Below are 22,257 nucleotides of genomic sequence, written 5' to 3'. Positions count from 1 at the left end.
CAGCTGTCAGGGATGATCTAGGTATATTTAGTCCTAGCCTCAGTGTAGAGGGCTGGACTAGATGAACATTTGAGGTCCCTTCCAGCTCTACATTTCTATGATTTTACAAAAACTAATTTTGTTCAATAGACAAACAGAGATATTTCCTGTTTCCATATTTCCTAAACAAGTAACTGAATATGATTACTGTGTAGATTGTGTAAAATCACCCCTTCCCCCAAACATTAAGGATTTTCAAACATTTATACTAGTGTGTTAGTAGATGATTTCTTTTTTCTCGAAACCTATGAAGTAACAGAAAGGAGATAAGAATTTCTCTGAATACTATCTCAAATATTGTATCTTAATTTATTAATCTGTCAGTAATAAATTCTGTCCATCCCTGAATCTTGTGTATGAGCAGTAAGGAAGAGTATGGTGGTTTCTAGATTGCCAGTAACCATACGTTTTCACAGTTACTGCATCTTTTTCAAGCTTGAAAAATGTCAAACTGAGTTGTTTGACCAAAGGTTAAAGATCAGTCTTAAGAGGACATTCCCTACTGCTACTAAGGGCTTCCAATTCTTGTAACTGGTATCTGTTTTTCTGCTAGCCTACATGGTTGCACATGAAGAGATTCATTTTAGAATCTCTTATTTCAGTCATAAAAAAAATACCGCATATCCCAATGATTTACTCTCTCGATGGCTCTTTACTACTAAAAAACCTGTTATTTTCTCCTAAACTATTTTCACTAATAACAGATCTGTGTTGATCTTGTTACCCAAGGATATGAAAAGATAATAAAACAACCTCTTCTATAACAGGAACCATGTTCCGATTCTCTTGATATAAATTACCATCTAAAGAAAGTCATCTAGCATGAGGCTTCCCCTCAGATTAGGATGTTAAAATGTGTTGGGTTAATATTTAAAGCAGGCATGATTTACAAATGAATGCTGTTTTACACTTTTTAATCATAACAATAGTGATATAAAATCAGCTTAAGTGGTAAGGACAAGCATATGCAATTCAACTTTGTCACACAAGAGTACTGGTAAGAGGCTGTTTTTTATATTTCCTGATCCTGGTTACATGACATGGGTTAGGGGCTACAAAAGGCTATGCCCTGTCATAAGGCACGGGTCAGTATCCATTGACTCCAGTGGCTACAGTTACAGGCTAGGGGGAGGAAATAGTTCCCAGTCACATTAAAGTGCTATCCACATTTTGTGTTATTTATTCCACAAGGAAATGTAATGTTTTTCTCCTTCTTTCAAATCCTTGTTCAAAAGACACTTCTTCCACAAAGCTCTGGCAGTGATTTCACCAACAACGATTCTGTTCCCCTCTGCTTCTCATGCATATTTGCCCACATTAAGCTTTAAATGTCTTAGGAGAAGGGACTTTGTACTCTTATGCCTTTGATAGTCCTCGCCAGTAGAGCTACAACCCCATGGAGCAGAGAGTGGGTGTTCATGCATGCTGAAAGCACTGAGGGCAGTGCACAGGGAACCAACTGATTCAAGGTTACACAGCTGCACTGGAAGGTCCTGCTGCACAGGAGAAACCCTAACTTGAACTCATCCAGTAATGTCATACAAGGACCTTGTGTCAGTGGAGGATTGAACATAGCAGAAGTCCATTCTGCCAGGCTCTCTTCCTCTCTGTCCCACTCACTCCTCTCCACCTTCCTTTGCACAGCTTCCACCCACCTGGGTAGGGCTTGGGTAGGGCAGGTAGCGAACCATCCCCCTCCTCCCACTAGAGTTCTGGAAACTTATGTCCCCTTTACACACCTTCTCAATGTCTGTAGCAGGAGAGAAGATAAGAATGACCATAGTGGGTCAAACCAATGGTCCATCTAGCCCAATATCCTATCTTCCAACGCTGGCCAATGCCAAGTGCTTCAGAGGGAACAAACAGAACAGGCAACCCTTGAGTAATCCATCCCCTGTCATCCACTGCCTGCTTTTGGCAAATAGAGGCTAGAGACAATCAGAGCATGGGGTTGCATCCCTGACCATCTTGGCTAACAGCCATTGATGGAGTCCATCCTCCATGAATGTATCTAGTTCTTTTTTGAACCCTGTTATAGTTCAAGACATTATTTTGCTTGGCATCCTTCAGATAATGGCAATTGGCTTTTTCTTTCCTGAAGATATAATGGGAGAGATGACTGCTCCTTTTCCACAAAAGGATGTATGAATTATCCACCCAATTGTACTGAGCAGAAAGTCCTTAGCTGTTTTAAACAACTTTGTTACACTCATGTGATTAGGTTCATAGTTTTCTTTGATACAGAAGATCAGAAAGATTAAGTACTGTCACTAGGTGAGAAATGAAGCATCCATAGTTGTTTAGTAACCCAACAAAGGAGCATAATTCACTCACACAAAGCTTCCACCTATAGCCTTGACCTAACTGACACCTTATGAAGACCACTGACATCAATCTTATGGTCTACATACTCTAAGGAATGCTTGAAAAACTCTTATTGTACTTGAGAATTCTCAGTGATAATGCTCCAACCTTTGTCATGCGTCACAGATGACAGAATCCTGTCTTCACTGATGGCACAAATTTGCATTCACCTTTTGGTCTGATGACGCAAATACACCCTTGACTTGCAACAGTTGAACTGAATGTCTGGCTTAATGATTAGTTGTCTGGTGATATCTTTCATTCTAAGCATTTCTTCCTTGAAAATTAGATTTCAGAGATAGGCAACTAAGTTCAAGGTCTCCAGTTTCTCCACTTTCAAATCACCTCCACCTCAGCCCACAAAGAAGAGGCAAATGTATTCCCTTCACCATTGCTAATGGTCTTCAACACATCCTGGCACCCTGGAACCACTTCCCATACTTCTTTGGGTGCCAAAAGTCCTAACTTTTCCTTGCACATGTAAACCTTAAGGGCAGGAGCAACAGAGGAAAGAGCTTTTCTACGCCTCTATTGGTGAAAAGGGAAAAGTACTGCCAAAGAGAGATTCATTTGCATGGGCTTTCTACCCACAATTCCCGTAGTGACATTTGGTGAGTCATAACTATACATGAACCCAGATTTTTCAGGGTAATGGAAAGGGAGATTGGAGAGGGAAAAGAGCTCTTGTTTTATAGCAAAGAGCTAATTTCCAAGCAGTCAGGACTCTACTCAAAGGTCCTAAGGGCTCTTGACACCTCTCCCATGGGAACTTCATTGCAAGAGATAATGTGGACTGACGACTTTGTTGCAAGAACTGTCACAGAGGACAACAACAAAGCTGCGTGGATTTCAGTGAGGCCCTGACTACCCAGCACCTTATTAAAGATAAATTACTGAATTAGGTGGTGGTGCCTCCAGGCGAGACCATACTAGCAGGTCCAGTGGGACTGGAGACAAACCTGCAAAGACACACTTGGACTAATGCTACTCACTGATCCAAACTATGAGTGGGGTTTGGGGGATGGTGGGTGGTGTGGCCAAAGGACTATTATCTGTTGGCATTCTCACTGCTGGCTGGGAAGGGAGTTAGAAGGACTACTATCAAAGTTACTGGAAGGAGTGGGAGATATTTTACTTTTTGCATGCATGTATATTCTGTCGTGTTTTCTCAAGTTTATGACTGAGTTCCCTGTCCAGTAATAATGATTTTCTTGTTTGTATGCGAGTCTCTGAGTGCTTGCAAGTGGGAAAGTCGTGCCTGTTAAGGGCACCCAGAGATGATGCCTTCACTTTTCAGAGGTTTCAGGATGGGGGCTTGAGCTGGTTTAGTTAGTTGTCAAGACATATTGAATCTGGCAGAAGGGTTACACACGGATGCCACTTTTCCCTGACAACTTCCACAGCATAACTACAAAATCAACACAAAGAACACTATGCTGATTGCATATGCATTTGTATATTTCAGTTAAAAACCCTCTGATTTTTAAACCTACCCACAACTGTTACAGTTAATAGTTTTCACCAGAGTGCCACAGAAACCAACATGGCTTGCCACAGAATGCAGGGTCAGCTTACCACAGAGGGTACAGGACCTTGTATATCAAACGATGCATCTGACATAAGTGATACTCCAGCTTATGCATCCCTATTCATCCAAAGTGGTTGTACTGCCAATAACAAAGGTGTCATAAGGTGATCCCTCATCTGGAGTGCCCTCCTGTGAAAGGCCATGTCAAGATCAGTGTGCCTGCCTCAGTTTCCCCTCCAATGGTTCCCAGAAATACTCTACACAGTCTCTGACTATAAGTAGCTCTTGTAGCATTACTTTATTACAAAAGAAAGCCCTGTGTGTATAAACCACACAAAATTAAGTCCCCAACAGTCCATCAATGTACAGCCCACGTGTCTCTCACCGGGCTTAGGCTTTCTTAGCTCCAACATTTCTCACCATGCCTCATCCCAGCCTTAAGCTCTCTCTGGCCCTCTGGTTTCAGCTATCAGGCTCAGAGAGCCAGCAGGCACCTCCCTCTACTGCTCTTCAGAGCTTTCAGCCATCTCCAGCTTTCTCTGGTCATGGCTCTCTGGCACAGGAAGGTCAGTAGGTATATCCCTCTGCTGGCTTCCTGGCAATTCCTACATCTTTCCAGGGATGTCCTGTAGGGCTTTCTGCAGCTCCCCATCCCCCCACCCCCCGGTAACTCTTTGTTGTTCTCTCTGTTTCCCTCTAGCCCACGTGCCCACTTTTAAGCCTAATAGGGGGTTCCAGATGATCAGACACAGGTGGACTGGCCTCTTCCCTCTTAAAGGGCCAAAAGCATCCCGCAACAATAGTCATATTTACTGAGAATCTGTAATGAAAACTTGGCCTAACATAAAGCCTAATCCAGTCAACTGAAGTCAATAGACTTCTATAGTAGCTGGATTAGGCTTGTAGTAAGACTGTGTGAAGTCATTTCTTCCTCTTCTGTGCTATTGTCTCTGTGTTCCTCCTGGCCCTAATGAAGGGATGTAAGCACTTTCTCTTAACATGACATTGTTTTATTATTTTTTTAACTCAGCTTACCAGTATCAGACTGTATTGCAATCCCTTTCTTCTGTTTATTGGCATATCTATGATATCTCTTTTTATCACAACCGCTGTATAACACAATTGTTTCAGAATGAGCCAACTGCCACTTTGGCTCCTGAACAGTGGAACATAAAAGCAAAACGTCAGCTATCTATCTTGTGGACTTCTGTAGATGCTGAGGACCACATCTTCTGCTGGTATAAATCAGAATCGCATCATTGTCCAAACTATACCAGCTGAGCATCTGACCCCAATAATGCTGCCAGGTTCTTACCTTCCACAGTACTGTTGGGTGCTGTGACAATATGATTATAACTAAACACTGAATGATGTATTTTTGTAGAGGGGAGGGCTAATTTATATTAATCAGTATGTTTTATTCAAGGTAATGGTAGATGGCAGAGCTTGAAGGTAGCATCATATAGGTTTAAGACACTTTTTGCTACATAAGACCATGAACAGAAATCAGAAGGATTTAGTAAATAGCTGCACTGGGGGCGGGGAGGGGGAGGGGGAACAGCATTTTAAATCTTCTATAAAATGGGTCATTTCTGCTCAACTACCATACAAATAAAGTATTGTTGTTTTGTTGGGAGTTTTGGTAAGCACACCTTATTACACATTATAAAATGAGTTAGCACTGGGAATTGTGACTCAGATTTGCTGTTGTAAAATGAAGGAACACGGGCTTGCAGGCAGCCTACAATTAATCATATTTAACGTAATCGGTGAGTAAGTGGCAGATTCTAGCCAAGGGACAAGTAATGAATAGAGTGCTTTTAATACTAATTTGGACCAAAAAGCAATGTTTAAATAAGTGTTATGATGCTGGTTGATGCACAACAAGCAGTATAAACCACACTTCATAGTGCAAAGATAAGTAGGTGATTTGCCAAATGCCTTAAATTGCTAAGCTTTGTTTAGCACTGTGCGAAAACATAAAATAAACTGTTATACATTGTTACTATGTTATGCCAATGAAAGCAGAGTCAGGTAATTACTGTAAACATTTGACCTGTAAAATAGTATGGTTTAATTTTTTGAACACATTGGCAAGTAAAATGATTTTCAAAAAAGCTTCTAGTTCATATTATGCTCCTGATTCGTCTGTTTCAAATACACTAAAACCACATACCAAATAGAAAATTGTCTTACCAATATTTCTAGGCTCAAGAACTAAGATGATAGTAATCTCACAGTTAAAATGGCTGATTCTTTGCTCTCTGCTTGTGGAAAAATACTTTTGTTAATAAAACTAAGAGACTGTTTATGAGTATTTGATAGATTTCCTCTGCTATAGAAAAGTAGGATTTGAATGAGATAAATTAGACTATCATTAGTGGAATTCTGTGTTACAGGCTGCCTGAAGGGTTCCTCCCTTTTCAATCCCTGATAATAGTGCAAATTAGATTCACTGATATAATTTTACGTGCGTGCCTTCAAATGGCGACTAGTTGCTTCATTTACATTTTGTTTGGCTGTCACGTATGCTGATAAGTGATGCAAAAAACTAGCATCTCATGTCTCACGGAGGTGTTCCAGGTCTTCCCCTTTGTGTTGGCAGTGACACGTTTCTTTTAAAACACCTTCTGGGAAATGACTTCATGTTTTTATTATACGATTCTTAAAGAGAAAAATAAAAGCTTCAAAGGTATTTCTTACCCTCAGAATTAGGAAGTTCTTTTTTAAAATTAAGAGCCACATAGCAATATTTTTATGCATTGATATAAATGGGAGTGATGATAAAGTTACAAATGAAATGTTTGGTTAATGATATACATTTTATAAAAACTATGTAAAATAACTGAAGGTTTTATATATAATTGAAGAAGTTAATATTTGAAGAGGTGTATTGGGAATTCAACTGTTTTTAACAGGGAATAACTGTATTTTTATTTATTCATATTTTACATGTTGGTATCTCTTGCTTTAGTTTTTATGCTTAAAAACCTTAATTAGTTAAGCTTTTTTCTTGATATATGAATTGGACACATAAAGATACAAAATTTTGAGGAATAAGTAGCCCCAGGACTGCAATATATTCTTCTGCCAGAATAATTTAAGGTTAAAATGTGTTAAGTAGGTTGTTTAGTCTATGCTGGCAACTATACAACTGTTAAAGGGAGCTATTCTTTCATTGGGAAATATTTATTTTAGTGTTATTAGAAAATATTCTTACCTTGGAGACACAATGATAGTTGAGAAATATACATATTACATGCCGAAGTGCTAACATATGTAAACGTATATTTCAATTTATCCCATTTTATTTAAATTATGGCCCGTGTAATCTTGAGTGCAGTCGATAGACGCTGTCTCTCTATAAAGTGCTTGTCCTGCACTCCCTGAAACCCAAAACGCTCTGGCCAAATTAAAAACAAAAAACAAAAAAAACAGGTGTCTTAAGTCACTCCATATATAGGCACCTCAGTAACTGACTAGATTTTCAAAAGTTTTGGGTATCCAACAGCTCACTTAGGTGCGCAACTCTATGTACCTAATTTTTTTAAAAAATCATAGTCCCAGAGATGTGTCACTGGGAGTTTTGAGTGTCTGAGGAATACAGAATTAAGCCTAAGGGTATCAGTATGTTGGTTAATCCCAGGTGAGCTAAAGCAATCTAATAACTCCCATCTCTGAAAAAAGAAAAAACATTTATTAATTTATAATTATGAATTCAGTTGGGAATGTGCAGAAAGATTAATCCACCTGCCTGTAATCATACTTTGCCTTATACCCCTCATTCTTCAAGAATAGCTAGGTTCTCAGTTTCTAAAGCAGCACTTAGCAATGTTCAGGATGTATAGACCTATATTATCACTCTGTCTGACCATATACCTGCCAAGCAGAGATTTAATTCATCCTTAGTGAAAGATATCCAATTTCTGGAATACATATTATCAAATGCCAGAGAATGTTTTGTGATAAATCCAAACTGCCTTTCCACATGTAATTTGTGAAGCTTAGAATCTCATGAATTAACTCTTCGGTATTAATAAAGGCTTTGGACTTCTCACATTGAATATGTGAGACTTGAATGAAATAAACAGAACAGATAAGTAACCAAGTATACATTTCTTTCCTCAGTATCACGTGCATTTGATTCTATTTCTCTTTCTGATTTTAAAAAGCAGAATGTGGAATTTATGATGCTCTTGGTTTGGCTTTGTGTCTTTTCTTCCTTTTAATTTATACAGTAAGTCAAAGCGCTAATACTAATAAAGCCGCTGCTGACAATGCCAATTTTGAAAAGTGCGTCCTCCTTGTAAGGTTACACATCAGTAAATGGTTTTCAAAAGATTTGCCATACAGAAATATAATGTGTGATTTCCTAGCACAAAAGGTTTTTGAAGAAACAGTTTCTTCTTGGAGCACTTCTGTTTATTAGTCAGAAATGCACACCCTAAATATGTCATATTTACCCCTAGAAACAAATAGGAAATAGCTAGGAGTTTGTATAACAGAAGACGAATTTAGAATGAATTTTACAGAGTAGCAATTTTTGTTGTTATTTATTGCTGCTGGACTGTTTTATTTTAGAATCCGTTTTCCAAGTTCACTGTGTTTTACAAAGCTGTGGCACCCAACCTCGAGTGTGTGCATGTCATGTTATGCAGATCTAGGGAAAATGCCCTGTGGAGAGCTTTTCATCATGAAGGCGAAAGAAAGCTTCCAGGCTTTCCAGCATAAAAACACTGTACCTGCTTTTCAAAGATAGAAATTGTCTGGTAATGGCAGTTACCAGTGCACCGTGGCATCATGCCAAACCATTCCTGTGGATTTTTTTCATCACTAAGGACTGACATTAATTAAAGCTTTCTTTTAAAAATTTAATTTATCTACTTCGGTACTTCACTGTCAACATCTTTCATACTGATGTACATGCTGCTTCTTTGAGGATAAGAACTAATAATCCTTGGGACAAAGAGGGAACTAATTTTATGAGAGAACCCATCACCATGGATGAGAACAAATTCAAAAACAGTAAAATGAGCTATACAGTAAAAAGTTGAAGCACATTAACGGGTTTTGGGTGTAATCTAAACCCGAGTGAATGTAAGGTAATCTTTCCATTGACTTCCGTGGGCTTTGACTCAAGCCTTTTGTATACAACAATTTTCTTTATTATAATTATTGTATGTATTATAGGGCTTTTGAGTTCATATACATTTGAATGAAGTTTTATATATATCACCTATTGTGCATCACAATACCAACATTTTTCTTTATCGTCATGTTTCTTCTACTCTTATTTTTAAAGGTCTTCTACAGCAAATGAACTATAAAAATTGGACTACAGTACTTGAGTTAGAAAGATTAAACAGATAGTTTGGAGTGGTCTGAATAAATCACCTTCTTCCAGGTTTGCTACTCATTCACTGCATTGGGGAAGAGCATACAATAAACTGACAAATTCAAAAATTCCCATTAATCCTTTGTTGCTCAAAACTTTACAGTTTTGCTTTGCAATTGCTGTAGTGAGATGCTGGGTCATCACCACAATGTACTAAGCTTTACAAAATATACTACAGAACATTTGCTAATACGAACTAACATAGTCACAACTAAACTACAGTTGTCAAATAAAATGCATGTCGTGATTAACTATTTTGCTTATTTGCTTACTCGTGAAATTCAGTAATCCACAACAGTTCTTTCAGTCATCTCTGCAAATTATTGATGTTCTAGTATATTTATTCAACAGACTGCAATAGCTCATTCAGAGATTAGGACTTTCAATTATACCACAATGTTAATATCGATATAATAAGGAATGTGCAATAGAAGTGACAGGTGGATGCAGAGTAGGCTGATTTCAAATGTTAATATAGCTATTTTATATTAACTCCTTCCCTAATGCAACATTTGGAACAATAGGATTGTGAAAGGAAAATACCAAGTTTGTGAAAGCAGCACTGTGTCTGCATTTTGAATCAAAGACCTGGTGTACTACACAGATGGGAAGCAGTTTTACAAATGCAAACCCAAAGTGCCTCCAAATGTCAGGTTACAGTAGAAAGTTGATTTTTACTACAATTTAAGGAAAATGCATCTAAAATCATAAAAGAAAAATCTGATTTGCTTCATTTAAAACAAAGAAAAGAAAAGAAAGGCCAAATCAATTCCAATTACATCTTCTTTGGGGGTGGGGAAGGCGGGGAGGGAGAGGAAATCATTTCAGCTTGAAATGAATTAAAATGTCCAGGTTCTAAACTCCTTAAAATAGGCTTTAAGAGAGAAGCCCTGACAGACGGCATTTTAGCAGCAGCAGCACAGTTGGGTGCTGTTATAATAGACATTTTTTTAATAACTTGGATCAAAGCTTAATAACCAGCAGTGTCAAGCCATTGGTGGCTTGGACTACACAAGAGAACTAATTAAATGTAAAGGGCCATAGCCTCAAGAAGGCACAACATGTAATCCCCAAAACAGGAACCTGAGCAAGAGAGTTGAAAACATTTGCACTTTACAGCACTGGAAAATGGCACAATGCTCACTATTATTTATTTTGGGCATTAGACTAAGAGTATATCTACACTACCCGACGAATCAGCGGGTAGAGAGTGATCTATCGGGGATTGATTTATCGTGTCTAGTGTAGACACGATGAAATCGATCCCCGATCGCTCTGCTGTCGACTCCGCAACTCCACCGTGGCGAGAGGCAGAAGCGGAGTCGACAGGGGAGCAGCAGCGGTCGACCTGCCGCTGTCCTCACCGCCAGGTAAATTGACCTAAGATATGCCGACTTCAGCTACGCTATTCGTGTAGCTGAAGTTGTGTATCTTAGGTCAAAACCCACCCTCTAGTGCAGACCTAGCCTTAGGTACGACCACCTCTAAATGTGTGCTTATAAGCAAATTCTATAGAAATTTACAGGTGTGGAAAATCTGAGGATTCAGTGGACACAAGCAACTCTTTTTTCCATAGAGTTGCTTGTGTGCTGCAGAATATAAACTTCCATTTAAACATGATTGTAAACCCTGCTCAGAATGTGAAGCAGTTACTCCCGTAAGTAGTTTCTCTTATTTCTGCTTATGGGAGTAGTGGTTCCCCAATGTGAGTAAGTAGTTCACAATCCCGACCAAAAAAAAAATATTTAGCCCTTCTAGTGAAGGAGATTGTGTTTACACTATAAATCAGTGCACTATTGTTTCTTTTCCTCCACAACCAGCTAAATAGGACAGCACCATCAGAGATCTGAACATCCCCTTTCTGTTCAAAGGAGCATCACTTCAAAGGAGTGCTTGGCAAGTTATGTTGTGCTCTGGATCGTCCATGTCTAGAAGGTGGGCTACGGCACCTGGAGTATGTGTACCCTTGAGGGTATGCAGAGCTCTTCTGGGGATACATCAACTCATCCAGATATTTCCCTAGTTTTACAATAGGCTACATGGAAAGCACTAGCGAAGTCAGTACAGACTAAAATTTCATAAAGAAAAGGACTTGTTTATACTGCTCTAAATACTATACACTATACACTGAAATGTCAGTACAATATTTATATTCCAATTGATTTATTTTATAATTGTATTGTAAGAATGAGAAAATCAGCAGTTTTTCAATATAGTGTGCTGTGACACTTCTGCATTTTTATGACTGATTTTGTAAGCAATTAGTTTTTAAATGAGGTGAAACTTGAGGGTATGCAAGACAAATCAGACTCCTGAAAGGGGTTCAGGAGTTTGGAAAGGTTGAGAGCCCTTTGGAAGGGGCTGAAGCTTCCTTGTGGCCCTACACAGTCTCTGGTAGAGTGTATGATAATAGTACAACCTGAAGTTGACCACTTGGTCTTAATTAGAGAGAAAAAACAGTCTCTTGGCAAGCAAAAGATGGGGAAAAAAACATTTTTTTCTTTACCACTGTTGCTATCTGCTAGGAGCACTAATGAGTCCAAAAAGACGCTAAGACTATATCACCTTGTTGATCATGAGTAAGGCTATGAGTTTGTCACAGAGCTCAAAGAAGTCAGCTTCCGTGATCTCCATGACTTCTACAGAGGCTGGTGCACTTGGCCAGAGGGCAGCTCAGGCACCAGTCGCACCGGCCGTTGCTGGGGCAATTTCAGGCCACTGTGGCCCAATGCTCAGTAGCAGCAGAGTTTGGGGGGGGGGGGGGGCAGGGGACTGGGACACAGGATGGGGGGAGGCAGATGGTGGCACTTACCCGGGGGGCTCCCTGAAAGTGGTAACATCCCCCTCACTCAGCTCCTAGGTGGAAGTGTGGCCAGGCAGCTCTGTGGGCCGCCTCTGCCCAGAGCGCCAGCTTTGCAGCTTCCATTGCCCATCTGCTGCTGTTGGGAGGGGAAAGGTGCAGAGCCAGGTAGAGAGCCTGCTGATCCTACAAACCTCCTCCATCAGCCCCAGCTGGGGTCCTGGGCCACTGCCTGCACACACACCCCATTACCAGTGGGGGGTCCCGGGCCACGTGCCACCACCGCTGCCTTTCCTCCCAAGTTTTAGTCAGGGGTATGTAGTAAAAGTCATGGACAGGTCACAGGCTGTGAATTTTTGTTTACTGTCCATGACCTATCCATGACTTTTACTAAAAATATCCGTGACTAAAACTTAATCTTAAATCCTTTAGAGGACAGAGTCTGAAATATAGCCAACAACTTAAAGTGTTTCCTTTTTCCAACCAACATCTCTTCCAGATTACCTTGGCTGAGCCTGCACCATCCATGTACTTATATATTATTATAATTTATTATTTTAATTACCATGCACTTAGGAACCCTAGTCATGGACTCCATTGTGCTAGGTGCTGTACAAACAGAACCAAAAGGTGGTCCCTATCCCAAAGAGCTTATAATCTAAGTATCAGACAAGAGAGATGAATAGACAGACAGATGAGGGAATACCAGGAAACAATGAGACAATATTGGTCAGCATCATAGGCAGTGGTCTCAGCACACCGGCAGCCTTAGCACTGAGTCAGTAAGGTACCAGATTCTCATCACATTCACTGAGACCTAACAGCTTCGTGAGCAATAGCAATGATATTGTAAATTTCTCCTGGGTGCAGTTGGAATTCTATGCACTTCAGAAACAGCAAGTAAAACAGAAATTCATTCTTCTACTGCTGGAGTGCTTTGCAATGGAAGGGGAGACTTTAAGTCTTCTCCTCCACAGGTGGAGCATTCTGCAGTAGCACCACAGTGAAATTTTCAAGACACTGGTCTGTATAATACAGCTGCTGCTCAAAAGCTATTGAGCCCTTATGAAACTGATGATTTTCTTCTCATTTTGTGTCTGCTACATTCACCAACTCTCCAGGTACATTTCCCACTCATCAGGGACAAATGAGTGGATATATTTTTTGCAATCTAGAAGTAACATACAATGTTTTATGAAGCTATACTTCTCAAATATATCTGAGGTTTCTTTGCCTTATATTAATATGTCTTCTAATCCAACAATAACTGTCACTTTTTAAAACACAAAGTGTTAACTTAATGGTGTGCAAATTTGAGGAAAAATGTTTGGATATTTCTGTTGATGCTGGCCAACAGCCTTGAATTAGGCACTGCAGTTATAAAATATTCTATAGATCATGTAGGCTTGCACTGTCCAAACAATGGAAAGACCTAGATTTCTACAGGGTATCAAACTGTTGCATGGAAGGGACCCTGACACAAACCTCACTTGAATTTGTGCAGGATCAGATACAGGAACTTGTTTTATTCTGTGATTCTACTTCTACCCATTCAATGTTAAATTCCAGACCTAAATAGGAGGAAAATGTAAATAAATAAATAAATAAATTGAACAGGATGTAATAGAGACACAGAGAGCCTGGAGCACTGGGCCTGGTGCAAAACCTGATGCCTAAACCACAAGCTGTGAGCCAAAGTCAGGCCACGTATTAAAGCAAATGCTTACAAGTTCACCATCCAATACATGAACGTAGCAAAGTTGTCTCTAACATTGCTAAAACATAGGTGTTCCTAAGAAGTACTAGGCACTAGATATTTACATAAATATATTTTAGAAGGCCAGTAGAGATACACCTCAATCTAGTACAAGATAAGATCGTTTGATAGAATAGAGAATAGGGATGTTTTGTTCAAGATAACAGGACAAGGTACAAGAGAAAGTAACAAGTAAATGCCATGAAATGGCAAGGTGCTACATAACTTGCTTATCCCAGTTGTTTGTCTCAATCTATAAATGTTGGTGTACCTTGCCGTAACCCTTTGTGTGGCTGAGTGGACAGCAGAAACTATCACTGCTGACTGTACCACTCCTTGCCATGAGGCACACATGGGTGAATGTACTTGCACAAGTTTTGCGAGTTGTTAGGCAATAAACCTTCCCAAGTCCCTTTGTCACTGAACTGTGCCTGTGGTCCTTCCCTAGGAACAACATCGAGGTCTGCTGAATTAGCAGTCTGCACTCTCTGCTAGTGCTGATAACACCAGAGCTCCAAGGACAGAAGAATTAAGCAGCTGTAACAGCTTAGGAGCCTTGACAGTGCTGCAGCAACATTCCACCCCAACTATACAGGAAACATAAAGAAAACATTATTAAAAAAACATAGGTGTTGTTTGCTCCAAGGAGTTGATGTTACAAGGAGAAGATAATACTGTTGGGATGGTATCATCTTTTAGACCTACGGTCTGTGGAGCCTGAAGGTGGACTGTGTGCATCTTCCCCTTCTCTCCTCAAACCTCATCCCTGAACCACTCACCTCCTCCCCAGGGTTCATTCAGTCCCCACCCATCCCCCAGAATAGATCCCTGGAAAGATGAAAAGGCCTGAGTAGGGCCCGGGAAAGAAGGGAAATACTGCAGAGGCATATGTACCCTTCTTCCTTGTGGAAAGGGTAGATCATGTATGGAGGAAACCTGTTGTGCCCAGAACTAGGAAGTATTATCTGGCCCAACTTTACTAGATGTTCAGTGTCACAGAGTTAACATTACTATGAAAAACTTGACTTTTTAAACTCATTACTTTGAAACTGTTTGTTTGCTACCCGAAAATTACGTTCATGTTATTTTCTCTGCTTATTCACAGAAAGCAATTCTGAATATATCTCACTGTCACAGGCAAATGGAGTGAACATGTTTCATAGCTCAAAACATTATGCAAGTGTTATTCTCCCTACAAATTCAGGCATCAAGTTCAGTCTCTCATGCTGGGCAGTTAAAGGAAATGCTACACAGATGTTTGTCATAAAAACCTTATCTAGCACCTTAATTATTACTGGATCTAGCAAAAAGTTGATAACTGAAGTCCTTTCCCTTCTTCGTGCCATTTTACTAAATGAAGTATTTCTCAAGACATTGTCTGTGCCACTGATGAAATACAGATTGAAAGCAAAGAATTATCTACTAAACAGATGCTTTACCACTACCAGTTGGTCAACAGAAAATTATTTCTTTGGATAATGTCTGCACTTCACATTGTTTCTTCACTTAAATGCATGCTACAAGGCTGGCTACTTTCTAAATCTATATCTATGTCAATTGTGTTAGAAGATCTTCAAAAAACCTGTATACCCATACTACAGAGTTGGAGACTAATCATGTTATGGTGCTGAGAACCTCAACTCCCAATGAAGACAACAAGCAGGTGCACTAAGTCAGTTATCTGCTTTTATCTTTCTTTGATTATCTTACCCTTTAGTAGAGATAAATGGCTTGGGTGAGAGAAACCATACAAAACCAATAATCCTGAAGGGAAATCCTTAAGTATGTGGTACCTGTCAGTGTAAGGCAGTTTTTATGCCCTGACAGCATTCCCTCTATAGAGAGTTGTACACACAGCATTTGGCACACCAAGCTAAAAATTTGTATGATGCAAAGTTTTATACAGCGTATTGTGAAATGGGCAATCCCTATACCATGTCCTCCTGCTTTCCAGTCCTAGGCAGATTAATCAACTTAATTTTCACACTCAACTACCTGAGGCTAAGAGCATCCCAGTAAATTTCAGTGAATTCTGCTGGATGTTATAAAAATAGTTTTGCTCCATTTGTGCAATACAAAAATAAAACAAAAAACTCTCCTGATTGAAGTTAAAACCATTTAGAAAAAAAAGGACTATGAACTATTAGCAATTACATTTTAAATCACAGCAATCTTCATGTGTTCATAATGATTCCTGGAATTTAAAATGCAATTGCTGACAGTTCACAAACTGAAAAATGGCTATTAGTTATGCAAAGTATGTAATTTGTCATTTCACAAACAATGACATTTCCTTCATTTACACTACATACTTTTTAAAACTTCCCTTCTTTAATCTGAAATGTCAGCATTATACTCTGTTTCAGTAGAGGACTATTTTTTTAATGCTTGTAAGTTGGCTTGTCACAAAGCAATCTGTCAGGTAGTGTTTTATCCTCATTATAGTTTATTCACATAAAGTAATTGGCCTACTCGCAATATCGCCAATAAGCACAGCATATTCTATTTTACCTGATGCTAATGTAGAGGGCTGTGTGAAATTTTCACTTTCCTCATCAGTGCTGCCATCATAATCTCTCTCTCTTTCAGCAGCAGTTTGGACGGTAGCCATGCTATCCCTAGAACAACAGAAAGGTAATTTTCCATCTGCTATTCCTGCAACATAGCTGCTATTTCTACAGTACTTTACAGACAGAGATCAATACTAGGTCCCTATCCTGAAGAGTTCACAATTTAGATAAACAAAGTAGATAGATAATGTCCTAAAGGAAGTCGGGTCAGACTGGATTAAAACAATGTAATTGATTTAACGTGTGTCTCTTGGCAGTTCCATGATTTTTTTGGTTTGGATTTTTTTTTCTAAGTAAATGTTATTTGCTTCTTAAGTAAATATTTCCAATCACCTCACTAGTAACACTTCTCTAAGGAGGAAAGGCATTTTGGAAGAAGAGAGTTTTTAAGAGGTACTTGAGGAACTAGTGGAGGCAGGTTGGAGTGGGTCTGGGAATCAATTGTACTCTTACACAAAACACTATCCATTTCTACCCTCATCCGCACCCCCGCCCCACACCAAGAAATAATTTTGAATAGTTTAGGAAACATTTATAGTTAAGTAAATCTCTGTATTCAATTTTAATTAAACACCTTTCATTGAAGCCATACCACTCACAAACTTAGCCCTGGTCAGTGCTTAGATACAAGACATTCAGTGACACTCCAGGGAGTGGTTAGTTTACTCTTCCTTTGGAGTCTGCATTTAACAAAGCACCCCATTACATATGATGGGGCATGTGCTGTTTGAGGTGCCAGCCAACTGACATTTCTCCTGCAGATTCAACTCAATATGGTGTTGTTTCTGTCCTGAACTATCGCTTCATGTAACCACAGACTGCTGAAGAGTTACCCGAGTAAATTCCAAAGCTGGCTGCTCTTCAGAGATGAGTGAAGTGTCCCCTTGCATATTTAGTATATTGTATTTAAAGTACTTGGAAGCCTTTAGAATCTAAAGAAACTATATAAAGATGATTTATTAATTGTTATTACATTGAAACAATGGTTATATTACCATCTATTAAAACTTAGTAAATACAAATGAAACCTATGTATGTGTCAGGCACGACAACAAATAACAAGGGCAAATTAACAAATACCTTGCACGTGTTGTATCCTCTGCAGGTTCCTGAGCTTCTCTTAACAACTTTTGTAAATTTCTTATCTTTGCTTTCTTTTCATTGAGCACAAGAATAAATCTTTTGTAAAGATCTGCCTCCAGTTCTTCTTTAGCTTCCACACATTTTTCCAGCCTAAAACATAAAAATAGTTAATATCTTCATATTTTACTAACAATGTTCTATAGTAACACCAGCCCTGCTAAAATATAATCAGTAGGAGAGGTACATTGGAATTGTCATTATGGATCACTCCAACTGTCCATCTAGTCCAGCGTTTTGTCCCCCAAAAAGGTAAAGAGAAACTGCTTCAGGGGAACATGAAAAAAGCCCTACAGTAGGCAGTTTTATAATAATCTGCCCACAGTGAAAGTTTCTTCCTAACCTCAATTTATTAGGTTAGCTTATGTGTAGACTGTACAGACAACTACATGTTGGATATCAGAGTTATTTAGATTCAATGGTGAATTCAGCATAGCATGTATAATTTAGAAGGATACACTTACTGAGATTATAAATAGAGAGTTATGGTCAAGTTCCATGGGCCCAAAATTTAACCCTACTCATTCTGATTTGCACTTTTAATATATATTTATATACAGGAAAAAAACACGCCCTCTAAAGGTGTAGAAACTATCTTAAAATTCCAGCTGATGTTCTGGGCATCCCATACAAAACCACGTCATTTGTCAGGATTCCAGAAGCAGGTGTGTAACATTTGCCCACTCATTGCTCCTCTGAAGTCTTTGTTCCTCTGGTGCAGCAGGATATTGAAACTGATTCAACAGAACCACTGAAGCAGGATTTGCGGCAATTTCAATTTCCTACGGCATACAAACAACTACAATGCTAACAAACTCTACATTGTAGTGTTTGCTTTATTTGAGTTGTACAGTGAGACAGCTGAGATTTGAAGATACTCACATCCCTAATTTTGGAGAGTGAATGGCTTTTCCCTCCCCTATCTAATGTAAACTACTTTTTAGAGGGATACCTAATTCTATAGGTGAAAATCTTCAGAGTCCTGCTGAATGACATCTTTGCACTAGGGTCATCCTCAAGTTTTTATATGGTTTCTAAATATAAAGGCGGCTTGTTTCAATTTTTTTTTAAAAAAAAACAACAAATCATTGAACTTAAAATTGCAACCAAAAATCTAAAAATCAACAAAATAAATAGTGTATAAATAAATATATGGTGTCCAGTAAATAAGGAATAGGACCACAATATTAATAAAAAAGTCCTGTGCATTGAATGAAGCAGAGGTCTTGTGAAAAATGTGATCATCGAACAGGCAACTTTAATGCTGGTATTTCCTAAGTTTTTAAATTCTTGATTTTGTGTCCTTAATTGTTTTTAATGTAGATTTGTGTGTGTAATATATAAATAAATACACATGCTAGTAATGATCTTACTGCTCATTGCAGAGTTCAGAACATAGACATGGTAGGTAAATTAATAAAGCAAATAATGTTTAAATACCATAAACTAATAGACAATATCAGAACAATGTCAGAAATGTAGGTCTGGAAGGGATCTCAAGTTCAGCCCCCCCCCATCAGGATTAAGTACACTGGGACCATCTCTATGATACTATCTTCCACTGGACTGATATATAATAGAGTTGTGATGAAAAGACTAATTCTGGAAGACATGCCATTTTTCACAGTTAGAGCTTTTAAAAGTATCGTTCAAAAATTTGTGCGTTTTTATTCAATAGCTATTGAAAAACTAAGTTATAAAAACAAAAGTGTCAACACTGTAAGAGTATTATATTTTTTCCAATGTGTATTTAAAACAAATATTGGTTATTTCATCATTTTTATATGAAATGTCTAAAAAATGCAAAAGACAAAAGAAAAATCTTATGAAGTATTAACTTAGTCTGCTGTGATATGCGTTTGGGATATGTTTCATAGCTGATAAATAATTCATCTAATTTAAATGCAAATGATGCTGAAAATCATTACCATATAGATCGGTTCAACAATTCTTAAAAGAAACATCATATGTACTAATCAAATACAAGGAGACTTTCCATCTATAAATGGGAATTTTAACCACTTAATGGAACAATATATACAAAAATGTTAAAGCAAAGTACAAAGAGTCACTAGCCCTAGCAGTGACATCTTTATCCAGTTCATGGGGTGATATGAGATTGCCTAAATCCACGACCTGATTAAATAAAAATTTGGCATAAAAGCAAGATGGTTTAAAATACCAAGCCAAATTAATCCTTAGTGTAATATCATTGACTTCAACAGGGTTGAAATTAACCATTATCACCATTTACATATATGAACCTCACATGCAAGTGGAAAATATGACAAAGTGTATCAAACCCTTCAATGAGGAAAAAGAAGACTTCATCCCCGCAATGGGACTAGTAACCAAATCAAGGGTAAATCAAAACAACACTAGTCAACAAAAACGAATGTTGTTTGGTACCATATTAGTAGAGATCATCTGAGTTATTCAATTTACTAGTAGCAGTCTTCCGATTTAACCAAAGGGGGATTGCATGCAACGCAATTTCAGTGAAGGACCCTTGACTCTGGAAATCACTTTTTCCCTTAATACGACGAGAGCCAAAGGCCCCAATCCTGCAAAAAGTTCTAATTGTGCAGACCCTTACACCTGTATAAAATCCTACTGAAGTTATTTGGATACTGCCACTTGGCCTTGAGGAACTATACTATATAATTCCACTTCAGGATCAGGACCCAACTCTTAATCTTCAGAGCATACTGAAAGACCTACATGTTCTCTCAGAGCCAGGGAGAATGTACATAAGATAAAAGAGTATTAGAGGGATAGCCATGTCAGTCTGTATCCACAAAAACAATGAGGAATCCGGTGGCACCTTATGCCCAAATAAATCTGTTAGTCTTTAAGGTACCACAGGACTTCTCATTGTTTTTGTAGGATTTTGGATTATTTCTTTATTGTGACATGGAAGGACACTGTGGATAAGGTAAGTTTGTACTATGTTATTGGTTAATTTTGTATGCATATTTTAGGCTTTAATGCTCATAGATAAGTGACTATCCTTTTGCCCTGTCACTTTTTTTTTTTTTAAGAAATCCAAACAAATAAAAAAATTTATACATTCTTCTGGTATAGATATAACCTATTAAGTTATTGTGTTTAGGAATTATTGTATTTTATTAATGTGACAATTGCAAATTACAGCAATTAAAAAAAATCATACACCATCCATGTTAATATGTGAAAACACATCTTGGAAAGCAGTTGTGCTTTGCTGTTTAGGAACATGAGTCACAAATTATACAGTATGCTGCGGAGTGGGGTTTTCTGGCTATATCTCTGCATAAGATCAACAAAGACGTTTTTCATTCTAGTACGCATCACCTGTGTTATGTGAGAACTAAGCAAAGTCGGCTAGGATTACATTTCAGTATTTCACCAGCTACAAACGCAACCTTTCATTGCAATTTGTCACACACTGATGCCTTTATGTGATTTGTTTCACAGAAGTCACGTCTCCACAGGCCCCTGTGCATAAGCTACTCATTTCAAACAAAGCTTTTAAATGTAATAAAAAACAGTGAAATCACAAGTGAATAAAGTTAATGGCCATAGACATTTTTATTAGTCTTATTTGCACATGCTTTTCAAGTTCCATAATCGCAGCCATCTTGGAGTCAATAGAAGCATGATACTTTTAATATGTCGAGTTGGGATGATAGTTGTCAAAACACAACCACAACCTACTGAAAACAACTGATGTTAGTAATGGTTGCCATTTGTAGACAAGTAATACTGGTGAACTAAATCAAGAATTAACTCTCCATTTCTCAACCTCTTCCATTTCTGAAGACAGAGACAGAGATAACATGAACTAAAGACCTTGTGGCAATTATACATGTGAGGTTTTTGTACCCAAAGCCTGGCTGAAAATGTAGTCTTAGATATTTAGGATATCAGTAATAGCTTGTCTGCACCTTAGAATGGTTCTGGGCATTTAGCATAATCTTCCTCTTAGCATTTTAGCTGCACTGCGGCATCCTATTCCCTTTTTGTTCTATAGCAGTGGTGTTCAATGCTGCCAAGCTAATATTGATGAGTCATTTTCAGGTGATTTATTCACAGTCTAAAACACCCAACACTAATTTTATGGTTCAGATTTTCTGTCACTACATTTGACCATAACATAAATTGACAGCTTACTTGACTATAACTCATCTATATTAATTTTATTTGGTTAGTATAAAACACACACTACATACAAAACAGAAACTTATCTTTATTTTTGGGGATTTAGGAAATTTTGCTATTAAAGATTATTAGTATTATTATTGCTCTATATTTGCCAACGTTACATATAATCTGTATAATACAAAAACACTGGCTATTCATGCACAAAGGATATTCAAGATAATCCTTATTAAATTTTCTATGTACATTAAAACACAAGGAAACTGAACAAATTCATATTTAAAAAACAAATGTTAACTAGATTCCAAAGTTATTATGTAGTTAAAAGCAGTTAGGTGGCAAGAACTCAGTTCAGTCCAGCTCCCAATTCATGGCAATGGTTTCCAAGCATTCTTCTCTATATTAGGAAATTGCCAATTAATGACTCAGGTTGGGGATATTTTATTTATTTTTATTTAGTGCAACAGTTCTAACTTTTACATTATAATTTCTCAATTGCTTTCAGCATATTCAGCCGTAAACCAG

At 38.1% G+C, this 22,257-nt stretch overlaps 1 protein-coding gene across 3 annotated transcripts in view; it reads right to left on the bottom strand.

Moving 5' to 3' along the window:
* Positions 1-22,257, bottom strand: part of XRCC4 (X-ray repair cross complementing 4) — a 294,941-nt gene that overhangs the window by 122,628 nt on the left and 150,056 nt on the right. For all 3 annotated transcript variants that reach the window (XM_032763434.2, XM_032763431.2, XM_075067052.1), the window contains exons 5-6: positions 17,533-17,685; positions 16,394-16,500 (exon numbers count right to left, since the gene is read on the bottom strand). In XM_032763434.2, coding sequence (XP_032619325.1) covers positions 16,394-16,500; positions 17,533-17,685 — 260 coding nt within the window. The remainder of the gene's footprint in view (positions 1-16,393; positions 16,501-17,532; positions 17,686-22,257) is intronic.

The sequence above is a fragment of the Chelonoidis abingdonii genome, chromosome 6 (assembly GCF_003597395.2).
Source record: "Chelonoidis abingdonii isolate Lonesome George chromosome 6, CheloAbing_2.0, whole genome shotgun sequence".
In the NCBI taxonomy this organism is placed as follows: Eukaryota; Metazoa; Chordata; order Testudines; family Testudinidae; genus Chelonoidis; species Chelonoidis abingdonii.
The sequence above is the reverse complement of the archived record's forward strand: the minus strand, read 5'-3'. Positions and strand labels throughout refer to the sequence as shown.